Source organism: Primulina tabacum, chromosome 2 (assembly GCF_025594145.1).
Source record: "Primulina tabacum isolate GXHZ01 chromosome 2, ASM2559414v2, whole genome shotgun sequence".
NCBI classification, from domain to species: Eukaryota; Viridiplantae; Streptophyta; class Magnoliopsida; order Lamiales; family Gesneriaceae; genus Primulina; species Primulina tabacum.
Genome location: NC_134551.1, coordinates 5,568,611 through 5,592,205, shown reverse-complemented (window position 1 = coordinate 5,592,205; position 23,595 = coordinate 5,568,611). Strand labels below are relative to the sequence as shown.

Genomic DNA, 23,595 nt, shown 5'->3' with positions numbered 1-23,595 from the left:
ATGAGAAGTCATGAGTGTTGTGTAAAATAAATTAATACATTTAATTTTAAAACTCAAATCATCCATCAATTAGTCTTAAATGTATCAGTTTTAACAAAATGAAATTAAAGTAGGTCTCTTGTGAGATGGTATCACGAATTTTTATATGGGAGACATGTCAGTTTTATCGATATTCACAATAAAAAGTAATACTCTTAGTATAAAAAGTAATACTTTAAAAATGATATTTTTTTATGGATAACCAAAATAAGAGATTTGTCTTACAAAATACGACCCGTGAGATTGGCTTACACAAATTTTTGCTTGACCAAAAATACTAATTTCTAATTCTATTTTATTTTGTTAAAGATATAATATTTAATGCACACAAGATTTTTTATACTCATATATTTAAAACTCTCTTCTTTTAACTAGATTTTAGTTTTCTGATGATGTAATATATATATATATATATTCGTAAATACAATGTGTAGGATTTAAATTTTATGATTCAAAAAATTGAATTTTTTAAAATAATTTTTTTAATATTATTTAAGAAATTGGAGACCCAAACATTTAGTTATAATAAAATAATAACCGAAAATGCTCTTCCTGTTCTCCATTCTTCTTCCAATCTTCCACCTCTGTCGAACATAATCGATTTCTCGCTGATTCACCGATCGAGCAGATACAATCTATTCAGATATGACGATGTTGACTCCTCAGCCGTTGCATGTAACTCCGCTCTCTTCTTCTTCGCTTCCGTTTCTCATCAAGTCTCATTTTCAATTTTCAACGCCGTTGTGTTATGTGTGCGCGCATGCAATTTTCTATTTTGTAATCTGTGATAATAATTCTCAATTTGTTCTTTTTTCTTTTGCTTTTCGTGCTGGTCTATGGGGCCTGAATGGTTGTGATCGACTAGGGTTTTGAGTGACTGGGAAGGGAGGTTTTTAAGTGATTGACTTCAATTTTATCGAGTTCAACAATCGAATTTAATCTTTTTATTGATGTTTTAAATTGGGAAAATGGCTTGGGTTATTGGATCAGGCGTGTTATTTTATTTTCTTCTCGTGAAACTGTAGCAGCAGGAAGATGAAGAGATGCTGGTACCGCACTCTGATTTGGTCGAAGGTCCCCAGCCTTTACTTGAAGGTCCTCAGCCCATGGAAGGTGATCTTTTCCATCAGTGCTCGCGGTTTTGCTATCTGTCGGTTTGCTTTTTATTAAGTTGTTTCCGGGTTTTTTCTTTATTTTTAGTGAGATTTTTTCTTTTTACTTTCATTCCGACATGCTGCATGTGGTTATTGGGTTTTTCAGATTTCAGTATGTGGTTTAACCAAAGTGAATTTCATGGTGTTTTGTTGTATGTATATCTTAAGCGCTTTCACTTTCCCAGTGGCACCAGCGGACAATGCTGAAACTGTGGAAAACCAGGCAAATGATGAACCTCAGGCATCTCGCTACACGTGGACCATAGAGAACTTCTCTCGATTGAATGTGAAGAAGCTTTATTCTGATGTCTTCGTTGTTGGGGGATATAAATGGTATTTAATAGCTGAAATGCTACTATCTCTCTCCTTTTATATTGGTTCATGTTTAGAAGAAAATTTATCTTGCTGGTCTAGACGTAATAGAAGAATGATTCTTTAGATCTCTGTCGCTATGCACTTTAAAACTAGATTTCGTGTTTATGTTGCTATGCATTCATTAAATGTCCTTGTTGCCTTTTGACATGCATTGGTTTTTGCAGGCGCGTGCTTATTTTCCCAAAAGGAAATAACGTTGATTACTTGTCGATGTATTTAGATGTTGCTGACTCAGCAAACTTGCCATATGGGTGGAATAGATATGCACAATTTAGCCTGGCTGTAGTTAATCAGGTGCATAACAGATATACGATGAAAAAAGGTATTTATGATGATTACCCGTTCATCTGTCTTTTTGCGGGCTATTGTGTATTTTCCACTCACATACAAACAAGCACTCTCGCATACTTCTGTATATGATTGTTCATGTAGTTTTTTAGTAATTGATTGTTTTCATTGTGAATTTTATTTTATTAGTCTAAAATTCGCTTGGCGTTAGTCGGGCGCCAGCCCAGCGCCTAATGCCTAGACCGCATAGGCGGGGGACTAGGCGCCGCTAATCGGATTCTACGATATCAAAACATAATAAATCATGTACCATAACTTCAATACAATAACATCAAATTTAAAATACGTTCAAAATATTCCCAACTCAATAAAATAAGAAAGAATTCAGATTTCTTTCAAAATTCACAATAAAATAATTTATGTGTCATCACAAATTTACTCCACTTCTTTTTCTCCGAAATTTTCAACAACTTGTTCTTCATCGGACACAAAATCAATATCATCATTTTGATCTTCTTCTTCAGATTCAAAATCATTCTCGTAAAGTTCTCTAACTCTAGAGCTTCTTCGGGGTTGTAGATTTTCATCTGCCCCAGTTGCTTCATCAACTAATTGCCCAGTGAGCCCCGAACCTGGTTCAACTTCATTTTCTTCCCCACCATCCACAATCCAACCTTGTGCATTTGAAGCATCTTTTTCAAGAAGGACGTCGACGTTCTTTTCTTTCTCTCTTTTTTGCTTGTTAAACAATCTTGCATTAAATTGGACAAATAGTAGATTGTTCAACCTATGGACATCCAACCTATTTCTTTTCTTTGTATGAATATAAAAAAAACCCGAGAAAGTAATTAGTATAGTTAGGAATATGAACATACACTTTAAAAATTAATAATTTATTTTAATTAAAGTTTAAACTTACTCCTTCAAATGCACTCCAATTTCTTTCACACCCAGATGAACTTGTAATTAATGAAAGAATCCTCAATGCCACTCTTACCAAGTTGGGTGTGTGAGCACCGCAGGTACTCCAACATGTACATGGATCAAATGTATCGTCATTTTTTCACATGCATTTGCAGCCAATGCTTTCCCAAATAACCCAGTCTTATCTCTATATTTTGCAAATTCCTTGTTAATAATTGTATCCATGCATTCAAAAATCCCTGCCGCGACCTCTCTATAAAGAGCAATAGAACTATCTTTGTAGTAGAAATAGGGATTCAACAAAAAGGCTGTGGTATGCAATGATGTATCAAGTCTATCCTTCATTTTTGGCTCACGAATCACTATGATAGGTTGATAATTTGATTTGACATTGTTAAGGGCCACTTTGATATTTTATTTAGCTCGAAGAAGCTCCCCCATATAGAAACCCCTTGGATGGCTTTCTATCTCCGTCAACCAATCGGAGAACTCTTACCAAAGGAGCAAATATTTTCAAACAAAGTTAAAATAGAAATCCTGTTTGGATTGGAATTCTTGAAAAGAAAACTGTAAAATAATTTCTTACTTTAGAATTGACATTACTTGTTGGTTAAGTATTTCTTTGAATTATTTGCTCGGTTGTTATACCATGGAACATCAATATTGATTCAATTTTCCTCTGGAACAAAGCATTTTCTGCCTGAGTTATGATTTTTGTGAACCAATCCTTGTTTGTGGGTATCACAGACACACAACACCAGTTCAATAAAAGGGAGAGTGATTGGGGTTTCACATCTTTCATGCCGCTTAGTGAGCTCTATGATCCGAACAAGGGATACCTTGTGAATGATACTTGTGTTATTGAGGCTGATGTTGCTGTTCGTAAGGTCATTGATTACTGGTCCTATGACTCAAAGAAAGAGACAGGCCATGTTGGATTGAAGAACCAGGGAGCAACTTGTTACATGAACTCTCTTCTCCAGACTTTGTACCATATTCCTTACTTTAGAAAGGTGTTAATAGAATTTTATCATTTATCTAGTTCTGATTTCCATGTTTCTTAAATGAATGGGCTTGTTATTAGGGGAGTCTTAATAAGCCTCACCTGAATGATGTTATATCAGGCTGTATACCATATGCCAACAACAGAGAATGACGACCCCACAGGGAGCATCCCCTTGGCATTACAGAGCTTATTCTATAAGCTACAATACAATGACACCAGTGTGGCTACCAAAGAATTAACTAAATCTTTTGGATGGGATACACATGATTCCTTCATGCAGCATGATGTGCAAGAGTTTAACCGAGTTTTATGCGAAAAGCTTGAAGACAAGATGAAGGTAAGTGGATCTGATGTGACCACCTTTCTAGATTTTTATTTTCTGATGTACTATCTATAAAAAGGTATGATGTAGATATAGTTGTTTTACTGGAACAGGGAACTGTTGTTGAGGGGACTATACAAAAGTTGTTTGAAGGGCACCATATGAATTACATTGAATGTATCAATGTAGACTTCAAATCCACACGAAAGGAATCATTTTATGGTATAATCTGTTTCTTAGAGTAGCTCTTTATCTTTTAGTGTAGACCACAAAATTCATTGTTTATTACATGTTATTGTATTTGTGGCAGACCTTCAACTTGATGTAAAAGGATGTAAGGATGTTTATGCTTCCTTTGACAAGTATGTTGAAGTTGAACGGTTGGAAGGAGATAACAAGTACCATGCTGAAGAGCATGGTTTGCAGGTTTTTGCTGATCTGATTGATAAATGTCTAATCCATAAATGTTACTATTTATCTTTTGTTGTCCGGGACTATAAGGATGAATAGTAGGTTGTATTGAGCTGAAGCATGATCAAGACCCACAGAATTGATGTTGGCTTGCTGAGAAATTGAAATTAAATTAAATTTTTAACAGTGTTATAAAGAGGAGTTGGAAAGTTGACTTGGTGCTTATAAATTAGAGGGTGTCTCGAAATTATGTTTCTTTAGAGAAATCTTCTGTTATGCTGTTTGAATTTTTTTTTCCAGCAGGATGATTTTTAATTGGGGACATACCAATCATGGATGGTTGTTGAAAAAGTATAATGAACCGTATGCTTATCTAATGAACATTTATTCGAGGTTTATGTTTATTCTGAAACTCGATCAACTATGTTATTTGTACATAATTTATCTCTAAAATCGTTTTCTCTTGCTAAAAAACGAGCTGAAAATATTTTTTGAACATTAGGATGCCAAGAAGGGGGTGTTGTTCATTGACTTTCCTCCAGTTCTGCAGCTTCAGTTAAAGCGTTTTGAGTATGATTTCATGAGGGATACAATGGTTAAGGTTAGCGAATATAAATTTTGAAGTTTCATTTTTGTTTTATTAGTGTTTATATGATTATCTTTTGCTTGTTTTTAGTTTTTAGGGTAAAATTTGTTGCTTGTGTTTTCTTCATACAGTATTGTCTTGTTTACCTCTTATGTTATGTGTACAATTATTGGCTTCATCCATGAAATTCATCTAAGAGGGACATGAACAGTTGTCGGTTGTCAAGTTAATTTCGTGTTCAGTAGTTATGTCCTTGACTCTACTCATTGATTGATCCCCGATCTCTCCCTCCCTCCATCGAGTATTATATTACAATACTATTTCAGCCTCAATTTCCTGGTTGTGCTGGTGGCTGGTGTCACTATATTTTCCCAAAGTAATTTCAAATGACTGTTATACTTCGCATCCATGGTTGATGCTGTCTAAATCTTACTATCCAATGTCATGTTGATGCGATTTGTGTGAATGTAGTTTGACCATATGGTTTTTCCTCCTTTTTACATTTTTTTTGAGGCAGATTTTCTCTGAGAAACAAGCTTTGTCAGAAGTTTCTCTTTTTTTATCTCATAGATGTTATTTTAATTTGTTGTCTATTAGATGACTGATGATATAATTACATAACTTTGGATTGATTTGATTTTAAATTTTTCCTTGACATGATGCCTGCCTTGTACGCAACTTCGGAAAAATTACTTCATGGTTGCAGATAAATGACCGCTATGAGTTTCCATTGGAACTTGATCTTGATAGAGATAACGGAAAGTATTTGTCTCCAGAAGCAGATAGGAGCATACAAAACCTCTACATGCTTCATAGGTGGTTGTGCTTCCTTTGTGTTTTATCTATCTGACTAACCTTATCTATGTTTTCAACCTTTTAGCTTTCTCTTTTATTGTGGGTATCAACTGCAACTGCTTACTTGGCTTGAGGAATGTTTGAAACTCTATAAATGTCGGCCTTCTCCTTACATGAACTGTATTGCATGATGTCTCAGTTTCTCATTGCTTGTCCTTGCTGCCTGTAGATTTTTTTTGTTTGTTGGCAATTCCAACTTGAATTTGAGTTGGAGTTACTGGTTAATGACCTCCATTACCTACTACCTAGTCCATTATAGCCTTTGGTTATAGATCGTAGCCACGAGTTTTGTGTAAAATGATTTATAGTTTATTCTTCTATTCAATAGCCATATCTGGTAAACATTTTGGAGCAGCCTTATTGATTAGTATATCGTTTGGTGTGTCAGTAAAGACTTTCCCAACCTTGGTGTTGCATCTTTATGTACGACTTTTAAAGATATTTTACCTTTTTAGTATTGATATCATATCCTTTTAGAGTGAAAAATGTAATTACATTAGTTGATAACTTGTCAGGTATGGCATCAAATGGTCATATTGCTGATCTTTGAAAATGATAATTCTGTATTTTTGGCTCGTGTGTGACTAGGCCCTGGCAAGGTCGTCCATGACATTAGCTACAATTATTAGGCTGTTACTTGTTTGGATTTTGAACTTGGCCTTACTTACCTTTCCTTCTCACTTTTTTCCTCCCAACAGTGTTTTGGTTCATAGTGGCGGAGTGCATGGTGGACATTATCATGCTTTCATGAGGCCGACACTCTCCGATCAATGGTACTGCACGCGCTCGTGAAAATTTTTCCCACCCCACCCCACCCCTGCGCCCACACACACACACCCCCACCCACCACTTTTCCATCTTTATTTAGTATATGGACACAACTTATGTGCAATTTTTGTAATTCATCCATCGTTTCACCTTGTCTAAGTTGCTAGATGACGACACTCTCTTTAGTATGATAAAATTTTTAGATATTGAGATTTGAGACTGCATGGTGATTCTCCTCATAGGTACAAATTTGATGATGAGAGGGTCACCAAGGAAGATGTGAAGAAAGCATTGGAGGAGCAATATGGTGGTGAAGAAGAGGTGATATTTCTCTCTCTTTATTTCAATGTCTTGCTTTCCCTGTCTGATCTGTTTCTTATCTTCACTTTTGTCCTCCAGTTGCCACAGACAAATCCTGGATACAATAACACTCCATTCAAATTTACAAAGTACTCAAACGCATACATGCTGGTGTATGTACGAGCGAGTGACAAGGATAAAATAATTTGTGACGTGGATGAAAAGGATATTGCTGAACATCTGAGGGTAATTTTTTCTTTCGTGAACACGGATTTGTCTCGATGAATCATCGTTCCGTGTAAGTGTATCATAAACATGTCATACTGTACTTTCCCCAGATAAGGCTGAAAAAAGAACAAGAAGAAAAGGAGGACAAGAAAAGATATAAAGCTCAGGCCCACCTTTATACTATCGTCAAGGTTATATTTTCATTCTGAAGTAAAATTGATTGTGGCATTTATAGGGATGGGTTGTTGAAGCAACTTATTCATGTTTGCAGGTTGCTCGTGATGAGGATTTGAAGGAACAGATTGGAAAGGATATATATTTTGATCTTGTTGACCATGATAAAGTCCGTGACTTTCGAATTCAGAAACAATTGCCATTTAACCTTTTCAAGGTACCTTTTCTCATGTTCAATATATTGAAAAGTTTATTATTGTGATCTATTTCTTTTAAAACTTTTGAAAATGAATATTTGGGTGCAATTAAAGCTTTTAGACGGGCATATAGCATTAGCATATGTGGTTGCACTCTTACTTTCTGTAAACCTTGAGGGAGGGGTCTACGAAAGATTACATAAACTGAGGTGATTTCGTTCATTAGTATTAGTACCTCCATGATTTGAATTCAAAGATAAGCCTTGATTGACAGGATGGAAATATAGACGAACCCAAGCGAGATCTGTGGAATTCAGTTGAGCGAAGGATAATCTCACCGCTTTTTAGAAACACAGGGTCGCACACACAATTTGTTGTGGGATGCTATTTCTCTATCGGCTGGTGAAAATATGGAAAAAGAAAACACCATGCTATAATGTTCATGCCATTCTAATTTCTACAGTAATTTGAAATGCATCTTGACATGTTTGTTCTCGGCACTCCTTGTCAGAGCTAACCACAAGTCCACAATCAGCAAATATAGATTGAGTTTGTAACTTCTTTGAGGAATTTTGCAGCTTCAATTCTCAACCTTTTATGTGTTTACTTATAAAGCTGCAATAACTTTTATGATCCTGAAATGAGACTGCCAGTGTATTAATTGTTTTTTTTTTCCACTTTTTTCTTACATTTTGCATACCTACTTTACTATTGTCAATATATTTATATAATAGAACAGTGCTAATGATCTGATGTTAATTTGAAGGAGGAAGTTGCTAAAGAATTTGGTGTACCAGTTCAAGTCCAGCGCTTCTGGATTTGGGCCAAAAGGCAGAACCATACTTATCGCCCAAACAGGCCATTGACGCCACAGGAGGAGGCACAAACTGTAAATATCAATACAATTTATTTTCCATTTTACCACTTAATAAAATCACAGAGAAAATCCTTTCTGAGAATTCAGTGTGATAATATGTTGAGTGAATTAAGGACTTTAAATTGTGAGATACGTGTATGATATGATCAAAATCCAATTTTAGCGGAGCTAAATGGATCAGTCCCAATGTGTAAGTTTTGCTTAGAAATTATCTGGGTGAAGTCATCAAACTCTACCAGTCAATGTTACCTGAAACGGCAACCAAATTATCCACCCCTGTGAATACTTAAAATCACAAACGGTTGAATTACTTATAAAATCTACCTTGAATTGTGTTCTAGATGTCCAAACGATATTCCTTTAGTCTGATGGAAGGACAGCAAACTATTCTCTTTCTGCTTTTGACTGTCTCTTAATTCACAAATTACCCTCACTTTCCACAATTATAGTTCATCAATGATAATGTTCTATTTTCGTTGCCTTCTTTGTATGCAAAGACGCAACCTACATCTCTCCCTGTTGCTTACCCTAATTCATCAAAGTGATGCCACCTGAATATATCTTATAGAATGAAGAGCATTATGCACGTGTGAAGGCTTTGAAAAGTCCTGTTTCAGCTTTTTGATTTTGATGGCTTGAATTCTTGTTCAACTATTCCTCATACCCATGTGGATGCCATCACTGCCTTGATATGCGATACATGTCGGAGATGGTTTTTATTACTAGTTTACATTTAATTTTACCATGTTTCATCTATTTCCGTGAGACAAACACTCTGTAAGATACTTAATTCCACTTTCCTTTTTTTGTCAATCCTCTAAAATATTATTCAGCGTTTTCACAATTATGTTGTACAGGTGGGAGCATTGAGGGAAGTTTCCAGTAAGGCCCACAATGCAGAGTTGAAGTTGCTTTTGGAAATAAAGGATGGATTGGTATCTTTTTTACAACATTTTATGACCTCGATTGCTGGCATTTGAATGTGAACATTGAAGGATATTTGTTGTTCCTATTTTACGTGCATTTCCGTTGATGAATTATAGGGTTTACATCCTGTTCCTCCACCAGAAAAACTCAAGGATGACATACTGCTGTTCTTCAAGTTTTATGACCCTGAAAAAGAAGAGCTTCGGTATTTATTTGAATGTATATGTTGTTTGTAATTTTTGTTTCATTATGGGTGCCAATTTAAGTTGATTACCACAATTTTCAGATATGTCGGGAGACTTTTTGTGAAAAGCTACAGCAAACCAATTGATATCCTGACAAAATTAAATGAATTGGCTGCATTGGCTCCTGATGTAGAGATTGAACTCTTTGAGGTATTTCTGGTCTTCTATTTACTCTGTGCCATTGGTCATATGCTTTGCCTTTTGCCATTTAATAGTATTGAATTATACTGCACAACTAATGTTGTTGGTTGCAATGTCTCTAGGAAATTAAATACGAGCCATCTGTTATGTGTGAACGCCTTGATAAAAGAGCTTCATTTCGGTTTAGTCAGGTATTTTATGTTGTACGCTAGTGATTTTTTTACTCAATTGGGTTCTGTTTTTTTTATTGTTGTTATGGCTGTTATTTTCTCACTCTTTTTTCCTCCATATATTCTCCCTAGATTGAAGATGGGGACATTATTTGCTTCCAAAAAGGACCTCTCTCCGAAGGTCAAGAGAACATCAGATTTCCTGAAGTTCCAATGTTTTTGGAATATGTGAAGAATCGCCAGGTCAATTTTTTACATTTTAGTCGAAAATTTTATTTATTGATTGCAACACACAGGGTGGCACAATTTATGTGCGTTGAATTTTCATTCTGTTCTGCTGCTTCTGCGCTATGCAGTGTTTCTGAAAAGCTACTTCCTCTCCTCTTCCCCTTCTGAGAGAAGTATTCTACTGCAATCTGTAGTTACTTTTTGCTTGAGCTAATTTCATTATATATTTACCCTTCTGCAGGTTGTTCATTTTCGAGCTTTGGAGAGACCCAAGGAAGATGATTTTTCCCTGGATTTGTAAGTTTTTTTAGGCCATTGTATTGACAGTTGTGACTGCAAATTTAAATATTTTGATTTATTCCTTGAAAGCTTCAGATAGAATTATTATAACTATTATCATGTTTGGCTTAAATCGACAGAGCAAAGAATCACACTTATGATGATGTTGTGGAAAGAGTGGCCAAGCACCTCGGCTTGGATGACCGGTCTAAAATTCGGCTTACTTCTCATAATTGCTACTCTCAGCAACCAAAGCCCAATCCTATCAAATATAGATCAGTGGACCATTTGCTAGACATGCTGGTTCACTACAATCAGGTAGCTCAGCAGTAAACTATTCTGCCCACTTGTATATATATTTTTTTGAGGGGGTGGTGGTGCTGCTGGGGATTTTGAGACTGGTTAGACACTTAGACTGGGTGTTTTTGTTATTGTTAATGGATCGATGGTATTTGATTTCTCGTGGTAGGTCTCTGATACACTCTATTATGAAGTGCTGGACATCCCTCTTCCAGAATTACAATGTCTGAAAACTCTGAAAGTCGCCTTCCACCACGCAACAAAGGATGAGGTGCTGCTATTGCTGTGCTCCTTACTGATAAAGTCATTTGTCTTCTTAGGTTTTATAAAATCATTAAACTTTACTACATTGTCTTTTTCAGGCTTTAATTCTTAATATTAGATTACCAAAACAAAGCACTGTTGGAGATGTTCTCAACGAGATTAAAACAAAGGTGGTTGTCAAAGATTGCCTCTGCATAATATTTGTTTTTGTAGCGGCACTATATTGATGGGATCTCACATCTTCTGCATCCAATCATAGGTAGAATTGTCTCATCCAAGTGCAGAACTTAGGTTGCTTGAAGTTTTTTATCACAAGATTTACAAGGTAATTCATCTACCCTGATATTTGCAATGACTTGTTTAGAAAAGTTTTTGCATCTTTATCATAAACTAGTCAAGATATTTTTTAACAACTGATCTGACCCTTGTATGGTTCCTGAAATTCTGTTTAGAAAGTTGTCCTTGATTTGCGTTGGCTTGAATAGATGTTCCAGTCACTAATTTTCTGGAATTCTTAATATCACCTGAAATTCTGTTTAGAAAGTTGTCCTTGATTTGCGTTGGCTTGAATAGATGTTCCAGTCACTAATTTTCTGGAATTCTTAATATCACATTGATTTTATTGTTTTTCTGAATTTATGTATCCTTTGAATTTATTCCGGGTTCCGCTTTCTTCATTTTGCAGATCTTTCCTATCAGTGAGAAAATCGAGAATATAAATGACCAGTACTGGACACTACGTGCTGAGGAGGTAAATTCACATCTCAAAATCTCTAACTATTTTGTTTTCACATTTTATTTGTGCAGTTGCCTGCACTGCTGTGAATCCTATTTTTAACTTTCAAAGTTGAAGCTTAGCCTGCAACATTGAAGATGAGTTATTCAGTATTATTTAGCAGATGAATTATGAACAATGTCTGATTACTCAAGCACAACTCTTTTGAAAAACCTGCCAAAATCGTGTGTTTTTGGAGATGTATTAAGTCTCTTTGCAGTTTTTTTTCCTGCTTTGGTGAAAAGACTGACATTGCCTATTGTTTTTTGTTTATTTTTATGGTTCGTAATTTCTAAATTTTGTCCTATTTCAGATTCCAGAAGAAGAGAAGAACCTCGGGGCCAATGACCGGTTGATCCATGTTTACCATATTACAAAGGAGAGTGCCCAGAATCAAATGGTACTAAATCATATCCTGCAGTAATTGCCATATGATGCTGTTTGGTTGTTTCTATACAGAGTCATAGATCTCTGACAATGATGATCTTGAGTGATGCTAATATGCAATCTTATGCATGGATGTAGATATTGAACTTTGCAACTATTTAATTATTTGTTTGCATTATATGGAACAGCAAGTCACGAATTTTGGGGAACCCTTCTTTCTTGTCATCCACGAAGGTGAAACATTAGAAAATGTTAAAGTACGAATTCAAAAGAGGTTGCAGGTACCAGATGATGAGTTTTCTAAGGTATGCACTTTTTTACACTTGAATTACAGAGATATTTGTTAAACAATTGTATGTGATATTCATTCCTTTTTTTTCTGAGAATGAATTCCCTTGGTTTTTTCAATTGCTAAAATACTATTTCTGATAATGGGATTTCTTCCTTCAGTGGAAGTTTGCCTTTTTGTCACTTGGACGCCCAGAATATCTCGAGGATTCTGACATTGTATCCAGTCGTTTTCAGGTAATTTTCGTAAGCTGGTCTTTGTTGCTTGATTATCAGTATTTTTTGTTAGTGAATTATTCGACTTTTTCCTGGATGATAAATCAAGACTAATAAGTTTTGTTTTTCTCTCTTCCAGAGGAGAGACATTTATGGCGCTTGGGAGCAGTACCTGGGGTTAGAGCACTCAGATACTTCTCCTAAAAGGACTTACGCTGCAAGCCAGGTAATTTCGTCGGACTGCTATAGCTGACAGATTTCATATGATTGACGCTTACCTTTTGTTTTATTATGATTCAAGGCTATACACAAAACTACAGAGAAACTTTATGTTCATTACTGAATTACCTTTTTGAGTTTTGAACTAATTCAACGTTTTCCCATTGTGATATCGACATATCGTTAAACTGATAATATTACCCAGATTATGATATGAAGCTTATATCATATTTTACCCTTGTGACCATCACAGAGCCGCCATACATTGGAGAAACCTGTGAAAATATACAATTAAGTGGGAAATGCACCTGAAAATATGCTCACTTTGTTACCGAAACAAGAAGGTGAATATCTTGAAGTGTGGATATTCAATGGAGGAAACAAGCAGAAAGATGCATGATGCTTGTTCCTTTTTTTCATCTCCAAGGGATCATGGGTTGTTTTCAGTATTATCTTGTTTCTCAACTGGAATTGGATGAAGAGCTTAAGGCTTAGATGTACTTCTATTTTTGGGTGGTGGGTAGATATTATCGTGCTTCATTATTAGATTTCGATTGATGGGGTTGTATAGTTATAGTTAGGCCTCCATTAAGTGCTTTTTTCCTTTGGTCGAATTTAAAATCTTTTTGTTTTGATTGTATTTCATGTTTTTATAGAGGACGGTATATGTACAAGAGACAGTTAATGTTGCAAATACTTTTGATATAAAGTAGATTTTACATTAATTTTGTGCAAATTTGAAATCAATAGATTTGAAAGTGCGTACAAACTAAAATCTATGGAGCTTTTTGCTATAAAGATAACATAATGATTGCTACATAATCATGGCTCGTTTAGCGCTTGATTTTATGAAAGCCTGATTTGATTCGAGCATTGTATTTACTTGAAAGCATGAGAATTACACGCGATACTCGTTCTACATGTAATATTTCCCACATAATTTATCGTGTTTGATAGATGTAACTAATTATATTCACAATATTTTTTAACATCTGACAAGTGTGCTTTATGAGCACTAGCAATAGCTTACCTACGAGCGATACATATGTATAATATAATATATTTTTTAATTATTATTTTTATATTTAAAAAAGATTTTTCTCAAATATTTGATTTGCTTATGGTTTTTTTACATCTAAAATAACATACATATAAATGTAAAATTTATTTATCTATATATAATTTTGATATATGAATAGATTCAACTATTATCTATACGATATTATTAAGTGTGAGACTCTAGAGTAACTATCTTAGAAGATATCAAAATATTTAATTTCATAATTACACTTATTATCCTACTAAAAACCTCATCAAGTCACTCCATATTTTACATAGAAAAAATCTAAACAAATCTTTCCTTTTAAATCGAACTCTTCTAAATTGAAAATAATTACGTGTTAATTGTTTAGTATTATTTGATCAAATAAAAATAATAATATAACACATACAATATGTGTGCATATTTTACTAATATATAATATAGATATCGTTTATAACTAGAGATGCCCCTCAATAAAGAGTTTTGCTTAAAACTTAGCAGGACAAAAAAAATGGATAGATCACAATTTTTTTTAAAAAATAATGGTGTTAAAACTCGTTCTTGTTAGTAGGGATGACAATGGGTAGGGTATGGGTCGGATTTCATACATCCATCCCCATACCCATTTATTAAATTCATCCCCATACCCATCCCCATACCCATCGGGTATTGAATTTCATCTTCATCCCCATACCCCTCGGATTATCGGATACCCATACCCTACCCAAATACCCTATTATCATATACAATTGAATTTTTTCAAATTTAAATTGTTTTATTGAAGTTATGAATATTTAAAAAATTATTTAAATGAACAATAAGAAAAATTATTAATGATAAAAATTTGCAAAATAAACTTTATAGAAAAAATAACAAAATATTAAAAATAGTTTATATTAGTTGAACAAAATTATTTGGATTTGAGAAGATGAATCTTTAATAAATATAATATATATATATATATATATATTAATTTAAACGGGTATTCGGGTCGGGTGTGGGTCGGATTATATCAAACCCGCCTCCATACCCAAACCCAAAAATCCCCATACCCGATTACCCAATTATTTAATCGGGTCTAAAAATCCCTCCATACCCTCTTTTATTTGGGTCGAGTATCGAATCTTCCAACGGATTCGGAGGAAATTGTCATCCCTACTTGCTAGAGTAAAGGAATTTAAAATTTGTATTTTACTTTTGAAATTGTCCGGCATCAAATCGGGTATCATCGAGGTTCGGATTTGTTGGGTCTGATACCCGATTTGGGCCATGTGTATTTATAATTACCACTGGAAATTAATCTGAACGACTCGAACAAAATGATTTACTTATTAGCAAGGTTGTTTAAGGTTTGCTGGATTTTAAAAATTCCAATATATTAACACAATATATTTACTTATTGAACACGTCCCATTTTATATATATTTTGAACTCGAATGGAATCCCAGGACTCAAAATCAGTGGAAACAATAATACATTGCGATAACTTGAAAAAAATGGAAATAAACAAACATAAATGAATCGTCCTTGATCCTATGTTGCATTTTGTAAAGATGGACATTAACTTTCTACATCACGAGACTTCTGTTTACTGTGTTGAAAGGAAGAAGTATCTTGCCTTTTTTATTATCCCTTCATTACTCACCTTTGCGAGCTTGGGTCGGGTGATTGATTCGCAAATGTCAGGTTCGACTAAAAGTGGTGAAGCCAACCCATGTACTCACTCTATTAGGCATATAAGGTTCATATCACAGCTTGGATAAGCACTTCATTACAATTTCAACAAAGACACTGCGAGAGCCAGAATCCCAAAGCATAACCATGCCATGCCATTCAAAACAACAAAACAACGTTTTGAATGGGATATCAAGCCACGATAATAGCTGTAATTTAACAGCGTAATCTCAGAATGAAGGGTAAGACAACTTTTACGATTATCTCCAATGTCATTGCAGCTGATACTGAAGTCGTGAAAGTGTACTGGACTTCCCAACAGATAGCCGAGGAGGTGATGGCAGAAAGAGAACTCTACTTTTCCCACGATCAAGTGTTAATTAAGTAATCCGAGAACTCTAGTTTTCCCACGATGAAGTGTTAATTAAGTAATCCGAAGGCATGTAAAACACGAGAAGATTCCAAATTCATGCATGCAGGAAACAATGTGGTTCGCAAAGGCATTCGATAGCATGCAACAGCTTTCTCCGTGGGTCAACAGCATCTGCACCTGTGTCTTTAAGCTTTTTCATGTTAAGATTTGCCAGATGAAATTTCCCAACACTTTTCCCCTGAAAAATATAACAAATCTGCCGAGCCCAAGGGAAACTAGCCAATTTTCGAATCCTCGGTCTTTTTCAGTTTTTTCCCGAGATACGATGCTCTCATCCTTCGATTTGGTAACACTCTACTTACATCATACATCTAAAGCCTTTACTCGCTTTTGAGGCTGCACAAAAGCCAATATTTGAGTCTTCTCCAAATCTATGAGGTGGTGAATCGTTTAAGAAAATTCGGTGAGATGGAGTTGGTGGCTTTTGGGGTGTTAAAGTGGGTTCAGGAGGATGAACTGTTTTTGTAGAAGGAGTGGTATGCTGGGGAGATAATTTCATGGGTTTCTCTGTTTGATTAACTAATCGTTTTGCGGAAGGGGTCAATGATGGGCATTGTGACTGGGGATTTCTTTTCTAGGCGTTTCTTGTAGCTTACCCTCCCTGCAATAGGAAATGTGGACAGCATCTTAATAGGTAACGCTGGGATTATAATTGTCACTCGCTGTTTCTTGACCAGTGCCCAATTGCCATGACCAAGTGGATCAACTTCGGAAACACCTTGAATTTTCTTATTCTTAGAAACAACTTCAACATATCTTTGTTTTGGCTTCACCATTGGTTTTGACCTGCATATATTGAACCATGTCAGGAAACAATTTCCACTCGGAGAATAAGAACTCATAGCTGAAAATATTCAGGTGACTGGTAATAAGGCTGTACAGTTTTATTTGTGTTAAGCGGTGAGTATAGTGACCACCATGAGCACAAGGTCATATTTAAGGATGAAGAAATTGTCATCGTTCAATATTGTTTGGCCCAAGTTGTATGGTTGTTGGTCAATTTATACACTCCCTTTGATGTCCGAATGTCGGGCAATATACTCTAGAGGGGAACCCAAATCTTCAACACTTCATTATAAGTGGGAGAGAATCCCAAGCTTATCAGTTACCACATAATTTATGTTCAAGGTTTGGCCTTTTTAACTGGACGAGCCTCCAAAGCTTGTTATTCTCTTCACAGTAGCCTGTGTAGCCGATGTAAATGTAATGCATGTGCAATGTTAAGAAATACTTCCTCATGAAAACTAGATATAAAACAGGTTTAAGTCCTGCATCCAATCTGTATGGGTTCTAATCAAAGAAAGTACATGTTTTCTTTCAACAAAACATCCCAAGTCATAAAACAAAACAACGTTTCTATCAGCAATTCAGCATCGAATGCAAACATGATACCAAAATGGTTCGCAATATCTGTATCGGCGTTCCGTAAGCAGAACTGCAATCGCCAGACATATTTTATACCTGGAAAGGAAGGTGCTCCTGAGCGCCGATAATCACCGGGATATCGCTGGAACAGCCTTTTCTCTGGAACGGAACGTATATTGGCTTTAATTGGAGAGGAACGGCCGATTTACCCGATTTTCATGATTTTGCCCTAATTTTTCCGCCGTGGCTGCTTGTCTCTCAAGAAAGAGGCGTAGCTTAATATACGGGAAAAGTGCAATTTTTTAGTTATATATATTTGGTATTTCACGATTTTGGTATTCTTTGTCTATTTTAATTTCAGTTTTAAGAATATATTTTCAAGTTAGTTTAGATATTTTTAATTATAATTATTGACGTGACAATACACACAAAAACCACATAATCATTATAAATATCTCATATCAATGTCATGTCAAAAAAATATATAAATTATCAAAATAATAATGATTGATTAGTAAACTATAATTTGATAATTTAAAATTAAAATCGTAAAAAAATAAATATAAATAAATTTTTCATTATATATTTTGTTGAATAAATAGAGCTATTAAAAATATGAGATGCAAAAAACCCAAAATCGGTGGTTTGAACAAAATAAGTTGGATCAACTCATCCACAAAATATTATTAAATAATTAAAATAATGCCTAATGCATTAAGTGTAGGTCTTTTGTGAGACGGTCTCACGAATCTTCATCTGTGGGATGGATCAACCCTACCGATATTCACAATAAAAATTAATATTCTTAGCATAAAAAATAATAATTTTTCATGGATAACCCAAATAAAAAACTCGTCTCTTAAAATAGGACCCGTGAAAACGTATCATATAAATTTTTACCATGTATTAAGTGCTTCTCCAAATAAAACGGGAAAAGCTTTTTTCATGGTGAATAAATTACTTTTTTGTTGGTTAAATATATACCTACGGAATCAATTTATATACTAATTTGACGATTAACCAAAAAAAAAAAAATTACATCCCAAAATAGTTTTTACACCTGAAAAATATGAAAGTAAATTTTAAACGACAAACACATATCATAAATAAGGTAAAAATTTGTGTGAGACGGTCTCACAAGTCGTATTTTACGAGACAGATATCTATTTAAGTCATGCATGGAAAAAATTAATTTTTATGCTCATAGTATTACTTTTTATTGTGAATATAGGTAGGGTTGAGCCGTCTCACAGATAAAGATTCGTAAGACCGTCTCACAAGAGACCTACTTCATAAATAAAATATAATTTACCTGATCAAAGACAATGGCAAAATCGCACGTGTACGAGGAAGACATAGTCACGTGACTACTCCAACACCCACGTGCATTACATGCAAAAATAGTGAATCCCTCATATATATATATAGATACATATATACATAGTGAATCCCTCATATATATATATATATATATTTTCTCCGTCGCCCGCCGAGAATGCCGGACGTTACTTCTCCCAGTTTGTATCAATCTCTACTTCCCCCTCAATCATATTCCGCAAAAAATTCTAAGGGTAAAAGATAGAATCCGATCGAAGCCCATCAAAATCTTTTCCGAAATCTTTGTTTTTGAATCGGACTTTGGAATTTATAAATTTTTCTTTGAGAATACAATGTTAAAAGATCTGCCAAGATGAAATTTGGGGAAACGTTTACGGAGTATTTGCAGGCGCATCAGGAGAGATTTATCGAGGAATCGACTCACGTTGAATACAAAAGGCTTAAAAAGGTTCTCAAAAGTTGCAGGAGATGCAGGGATCACAAGGATTCTTCTGAAAATAATGGAGAAGACGATGCTTTACCTCTGTGTTGTCAATACGAGTCTTGCCCATGTTAGTAATCTCTCGATTTCCTGATTTATAGTTAATACTTTTTAATTTATTGATAATTTTGTGTGTAGAAACATGTAATTCTTGGGTTTTGAGTTTATTTGCTGGTTTCAGTTCAGGAATGGGGGTTGTGAAGAAGAGTAGATGGACTTGAAATTCTATAGATATGCTGCTAGTTTATTTCTCGTCCGTGTCACCTGAAAAGCAAACGAAAATAAAATCGAACACTCTACTTTTTATGTTGTTCGGCTCGTCTCCGAGTTAGAATTCCTTGAACTTAATTATCGGGCTCTATTGCAAACCAAATTGAACTCAAGCTCATGTAATTTTAGGTACATTTGACATATAATTTAAAATGTTGATCGGCATGCTTTCGGCTAGGCTCAAGTTTGATAATTTCAAACATAAATCGAGCAAGACTTTAGCTAACTTGAAAAACTTGTGAACCATTTAGCGTTACTATGCCACCAAGAATTAGCTGCGTTTTCGGATTTCAAAATTTTTATCAACTCATTAAATACGAAGACTGTAAAATGTAACAGGGGAAGAGGGATTTATTTTTCACAGAGGTCCTTCCAGATAGACTTGGATTAGTCAGACGTATTACAGACATGACTTGTAGTAGCTCAACTAGCTCATTGAGCTACAACTTGGTTAATTTACTTAACTAATGACCAAATTCGAACTTCCTTTTGATGACCCATGTTTTTTAATATTGCACTTCTAATATCTCATGATGAAAGGTACTTCGGCCGTTTATAAGCAATAAGCGCACAAGGTTATAAAATTCGCTAGGCGTTAGTCGGGCGCCAGTCCAGCGCCTAGCGCCTAGGCGGGGCCTAGGCGCCGCTAATCGGATTCTACGATATTAAAATATAATAAATCACATACTATATGCTATGTGCTCCTTGATTCTATACACTCCACCATACATAATTTTTCCACACAACTTACATTTAACTTTGTCGAGGTTCTTAGGATCAATCAACATACCAAACTCCCATCCAATGTCATTCGACTTTCTCTTCAAAATCCCAGATTCAGGCTGAGTGATGGATGCAGTCGACGATGGATTGCTTGCCATTGAGCAAGTAATGATATAGTCACAATAGACCTGAAAATTTAATGTGATAACAACAAACAAATGATAGTACCAAAAAGCTCAAAGTCACTCCATATATTTTGAAGCATGAAGAAAAATGACACTGAGCAAGTAATGATATAGTCACAGTAGATTTTTAAGTACATTTAGAATTTAGATACAAACATGAACAACCATCATAAGATTACACTGGAAAATTAGTTTGTTAGAGTTGTCTTCATTTGCATACACCAACTCTAATTGCCACACTCAAGGTTATAAACCTACTGCTTCTACCATAGACCACCACACAATACGAGTCAACACCTACTGCTTCTACCATAAACCTCTTGCAAGTTGCGCCAATAGCCATCCCAAACACCCACGTTCACAAAAGTTCTACTTTCATGAACCATATAATTATGCACACAAATCACAAGGGTCATAAAAAAATACACAAACTGAAAATCAAGCCTCACTAATAGAAACCACACAACTTTCTGAACATTCTGTAAAAGCTCAATTTTTTACAGCAACATTAAAGTAACAGCAACACTAATACAAACTGCACAACTTTCTGAACATTCTGTAAAATCAAGCCTCACTAATAGTTTCTTCGACAATGGCCACCCGTTAAAGTAAATAAAAAAACAAACAGCATGCATGCCTAGTGGGAGAACGAGGAGTGCTTCTGAGCAAGATTGGAACATTGGACTTTAAGAACTGATGGAAAACAGAGTAATGAATGGATGCCCTTCAACAAAATAAGAAGTTACAACAGAACCACAGACCTGAAACACAATTTAACCATCTCCCCATGTTTTAGCATTTTTATTCATGCCCAAGGCTTGTAATGAGTTGGATATCACATTATTTCTTGTTAAATATACATAAAAATGCATTTCTGATTGTTTTGAAGATAGGAAACATGCATGTGTTTCATGGTTTATGATGTCATTTTTTTTCCAAAGTTTGCATATTTGGCTTTTTTATTACATGATTATTTTGCATCTAAAAAGTTTAAACAACTAAATTTTTTTGTCATCTGTAGTATGTGATCAGAAGTTCTTTTCGGAATTGACAAAGGAGGTTTCGGACATTGCTGGGTGCTTCAGTTCGAGAGTTAGGCGCCTTTTCAATCTTCAAGACCATGGAATGAAAAGATACATCACAAGCTTCTGCCGATGTTTTACGAGCCCCCATAATGGCAAGGCACAGGAATGTCAAATGTTAGTTGAATATGTTATGATGAATGCTGTTGCTATGAGGAAAATCCTCAAGAAGTATGATAAAGTAAGCAAGAATAAGTGTGATTTTATATACAGAAGCAATAAGATTTAAAAAACGTAGAGATGGTATCTAATTGGGTTCTGCATTTCTTCTATTTTTGTATGTCCTAATGACTTTTGGGTAGGTACACAGTTCTGATAATGGCAGGAAATTCAAATCTAAAATGCGGTCAGAGCACATGGAGATTCTGCAATCGCCGTGGCTGATAGAACTTGGGGCTTTCTTTATTAATCGTAGTGAATCGAACAATGAAAAGCTTGATGAACTACTCAATCCATTCTCTTGTGATTTAAGTTCTTCAGATCCTGTTATGACGCTGACTCTTCCAGACAACATGAAATTAGAATACAGTCTAACATGTGCTATTTGCTTGGTAAGGTTACTTTCTGGATTAGGATTTTATTGATAACGTGAAAATAATTTCTTTTGCAGTAACCCGAGTTTCAATTTTTATAATGCACAGGAACTTGTTTTCAAACCATATGCATTGGGATGTGGGCATCTCTTTTGCAAATTATGTGCTTGTTCTGCAGCTTCTGTAATGATCTTTCAAGGCCTCAAGGCTGCAGATTCTGATTCGAGATGCCCCGCCTGCAGGGAGGTTAGATATGTGCATACTTGTGGTATTAAAATTCTGTTTATATGTCTGTTTAATTATCATTTCCATTTTACTAGACACTCTTAACTTCACTGGACTGCACTATTTTAAATGTCCTTTATCTCCTTATTGGTGAGCTAATCCACATTATTTCTTTATTCTTCATGGCATCTATGCTGGATGTAAAATATATGTATTCTAGTAATAAGATCTTCAATTAGATAGCTGGGGAATAATAATCACCTTTACCGCTCGTGCACCCGTCAATATAGCACGACAGTTGAATGTAGGCATTTGGTTTGCTTCACAATTCAGAAGATTAGAATTCACACATATTATTTGCTATAGCTGCTGGTATAACGATAAACATTTTGTACTATAATTGTTGTAAGAACCTAAATTGGGCATTGGATTTCCACAAATTGTAAGTTAGTAGAACAATCGAGGGGCTTTTTTGTGTAGCACCAACTACACCTGTTGTCATGCAAGGATAAGCAGTGGCTAGTTAAAAAATTGGACTTGTAGATGATATCAACAATAATTTTTGGTACATCATCGGTACTGGGTTCCTACAATTACCTACAGTTTTTAAGCCATTAAATGTCGGACTATAATTTTTGGTATGATGGTGCTTGGTCCTAGAATTTTGAAGCCATAAAATGCTACTCACCAGGCTCGTTTTGAAATCTTGATTCTTAATGCAGGCGGGAGTGTATGGTAACGCGGTACACATGATGGAATTGTCTTTGCTCTTGAAGAAACAGTGAGTACTTAAAACCTCACATAGGGTACATATTATTTTTGGTTAAAGTTGACCCATTTTTATGCATTCAACTGTGTAGCTGCAAGGAATACTGGAACGAGAGATCGGTTTCCGAACGAGCTGAAATGGTGAAGCAATCCAAGATCTACTGGGATTTGCAATCCAAGTATATGATTGGATATTAACGTTTTCGCAATCCATCTATTATATTACAAGCAGATTCCAAATATTTCAAAGAAAATACTCCATGGATAATTCTTGTTACGAAGACTGTTGAATAAAAAGGGCGCAAGTCATTTATCTGTGATTTTTTTTGGTGTGAGATGAAAAATTGATTACACACAAGATATAACTTGAAATTCTTCGACAAGTTTTCTGACGTTCATTACTGGTTGTTCTTGAATTATATTAAATAAGTTGGCCTTGCTCTGTCTATATATATTCCCACCAATCCTTAGTTCCTTGACATTTTTGCATTGCAGCACCTTTTTCTTTTGAATGAAAAAGAGTATATATCATG

General features: G+C 35.0%; 2 protein-coding genes and 1 long non-coding RNA gene across 5 annotated transcripts; all 3 read left to right on the top strand.

Annotated features, from left to right (window-relative positions):
- The first annotated feature begins 567 nt into the window (after positions 1 to 567).
- LOC142527564 (ubiquitin C-terminal hydrolase 12-like) lies at positions 568 to 13,657 on the top strand. 3 transcript variants are annotated; one of them, XM_075632422.1, is made up of 32 exons: positions 568 to 714; positions 1,068 to 1,152; positions 1,379 to 1,526; positions 1,733 to 1,890; positions 3,528 to 3,793; positions 3,905 to 4,123; positions 4,222 to 4,330; positions 4,419 to 4,534; positions 5,022 to 5,120; positions 5,812 to 5,921; positions 6,659 to 6,733; positions 6,971 to 7,049; positions 7,128 to 7,274; positions 7,367 to 7,447; positions 7,528 to 7,647; positions 8,394 to 8,516; positions 9,362 to 9,439; positions 9,548 to 9,636; positions 9,718 to 9,826; positions 9,940 to 10,008; positions 10,120 to 10,230; positions 10,457 to 10,512; positions 10,635 to 10,812; positions 10,964 to 11,065; positions 11,157 to 11,228; positions 11,318 to 11,383; positions 11,744 to 11,809; positions 12,147 to 12,233; positions 12,409 to 12,525; positions 12,671 to 12,745; positions 12,864 to 12,950; positions 13,197 to 13,657. In XM_075632422.1, the coding sequence occupies exons 1-32, from the start codon at positions 685 to 687 to the stop codon at positions 13,236 to 13,238; spliced, it is 3,369 nt and encodes a 1,122-aa protein (XP_075488537.1). In that variant the 5' UTR covers positions 568 to 684; the 3' UTR covers positions 13,239 to 13,657. The 3 variants fall into 3 exon arrangements, with proteins under 3 accessions (XP_075488537.1, XP_075488530.1, XP_075488522.1); XM_075632415.1 differs by having other exon boundaries at positions 1,065 to 1,152; XM_075632407.1 differs by having other exon boundaries at positions 1,065 to 1,152; positions 6,971 to 7,274.
- Positions 13,658 to 15,436: 1,779 nt separating this feature from the next.
- LOC142527556 (uncharacterized) lies at positions 15,437 to 16,238 on the top strand. The gene is made up of 2 exons (XR_012815477.1): positions 15,437 to 16,043; positions 16,089 to 16,238. It is a non-coding gene; the product is annotated as an uncharacterized LOC142527556 (long non-coding RNA).
- Positions 16,239 to 18,946: 2,708 nt separating this feature from the next.
- On the top strand, positions 18,947 to 23,510 carry LOC142527547 (putative E3 ubiquitin-protein ligase BAH1-like). The gene is made up of 6 exons (XM_075632388.1): positions 18,947 to 19,346; positions 21,476 to 21,717; positions 21,839 to 22,087; positions 22,178 to 22,315; positions 23,017 to 23,075; positions 23,155 to 23,510. Exons 1-6 carry the CDS (start codon positions 19,148 to 19,150, stop codon positions 23,258 to 23,260), a joined length of 993 nt encoding a protein of 330 aa, XP_075488503.1. The 5' UTR covers positions 18,947 to 19,147; the 3' UTR covers positions 23,261 to 23,510.
- Positions 23,511 to 23,595: the final 85 nt, after the last annotated feature.

What these genes read in the sequence shown, in the direction of transcription:
- LOC142527564 (XM_075632407.1), top strand. Translation starts at nt 685, where the DNA reads ATGACGATGTTGACTCCTCAGCCGTTGCAT. An exon ending in TGACTCCTCAGCCGTTGCAT is followed by an intron (nt 715 to 1,064) that starts GTAACTCCGCTC and finishes GTGAAACTGTAG; the next exon opens with CAGCAGGAAGATGAAGAGAT. An exon ending in GGACACTACGTGCTGAGGAG is followed by an intron (nt 11,810 to 12,146) that starts GTAAATTCACAT and finishes GTCCTATTTCAG; the next exon opens with ATTCCAGAAGAAGAGAAGAA.
- LOC142527547 (XM_075632388.1), top strand. Translation starts at nt 19,148, where the DNA reads ATGAAATTTGGGGAAACGTTTACGGAGTATTTGCAGGCGCATCAGGAG. An exon ending in TAACATGTGCTATTTGCTTG is followed by an intron (nt 22,088 to 22,177) that starts GTAAGGTTACTT and finishes TATAATGCACAG; the next exon opens with GAACTTGTTTTCAAACCATA. An exon ending in GATGCCCCGCCTGCAGGGAG is followed by an intron (nt 22,316 to 23,016) that starts GTTAGATATGTG and finishes TTCTTAATGCAG; the next exon opens with GCGGGAGTGTATGGTAACGC.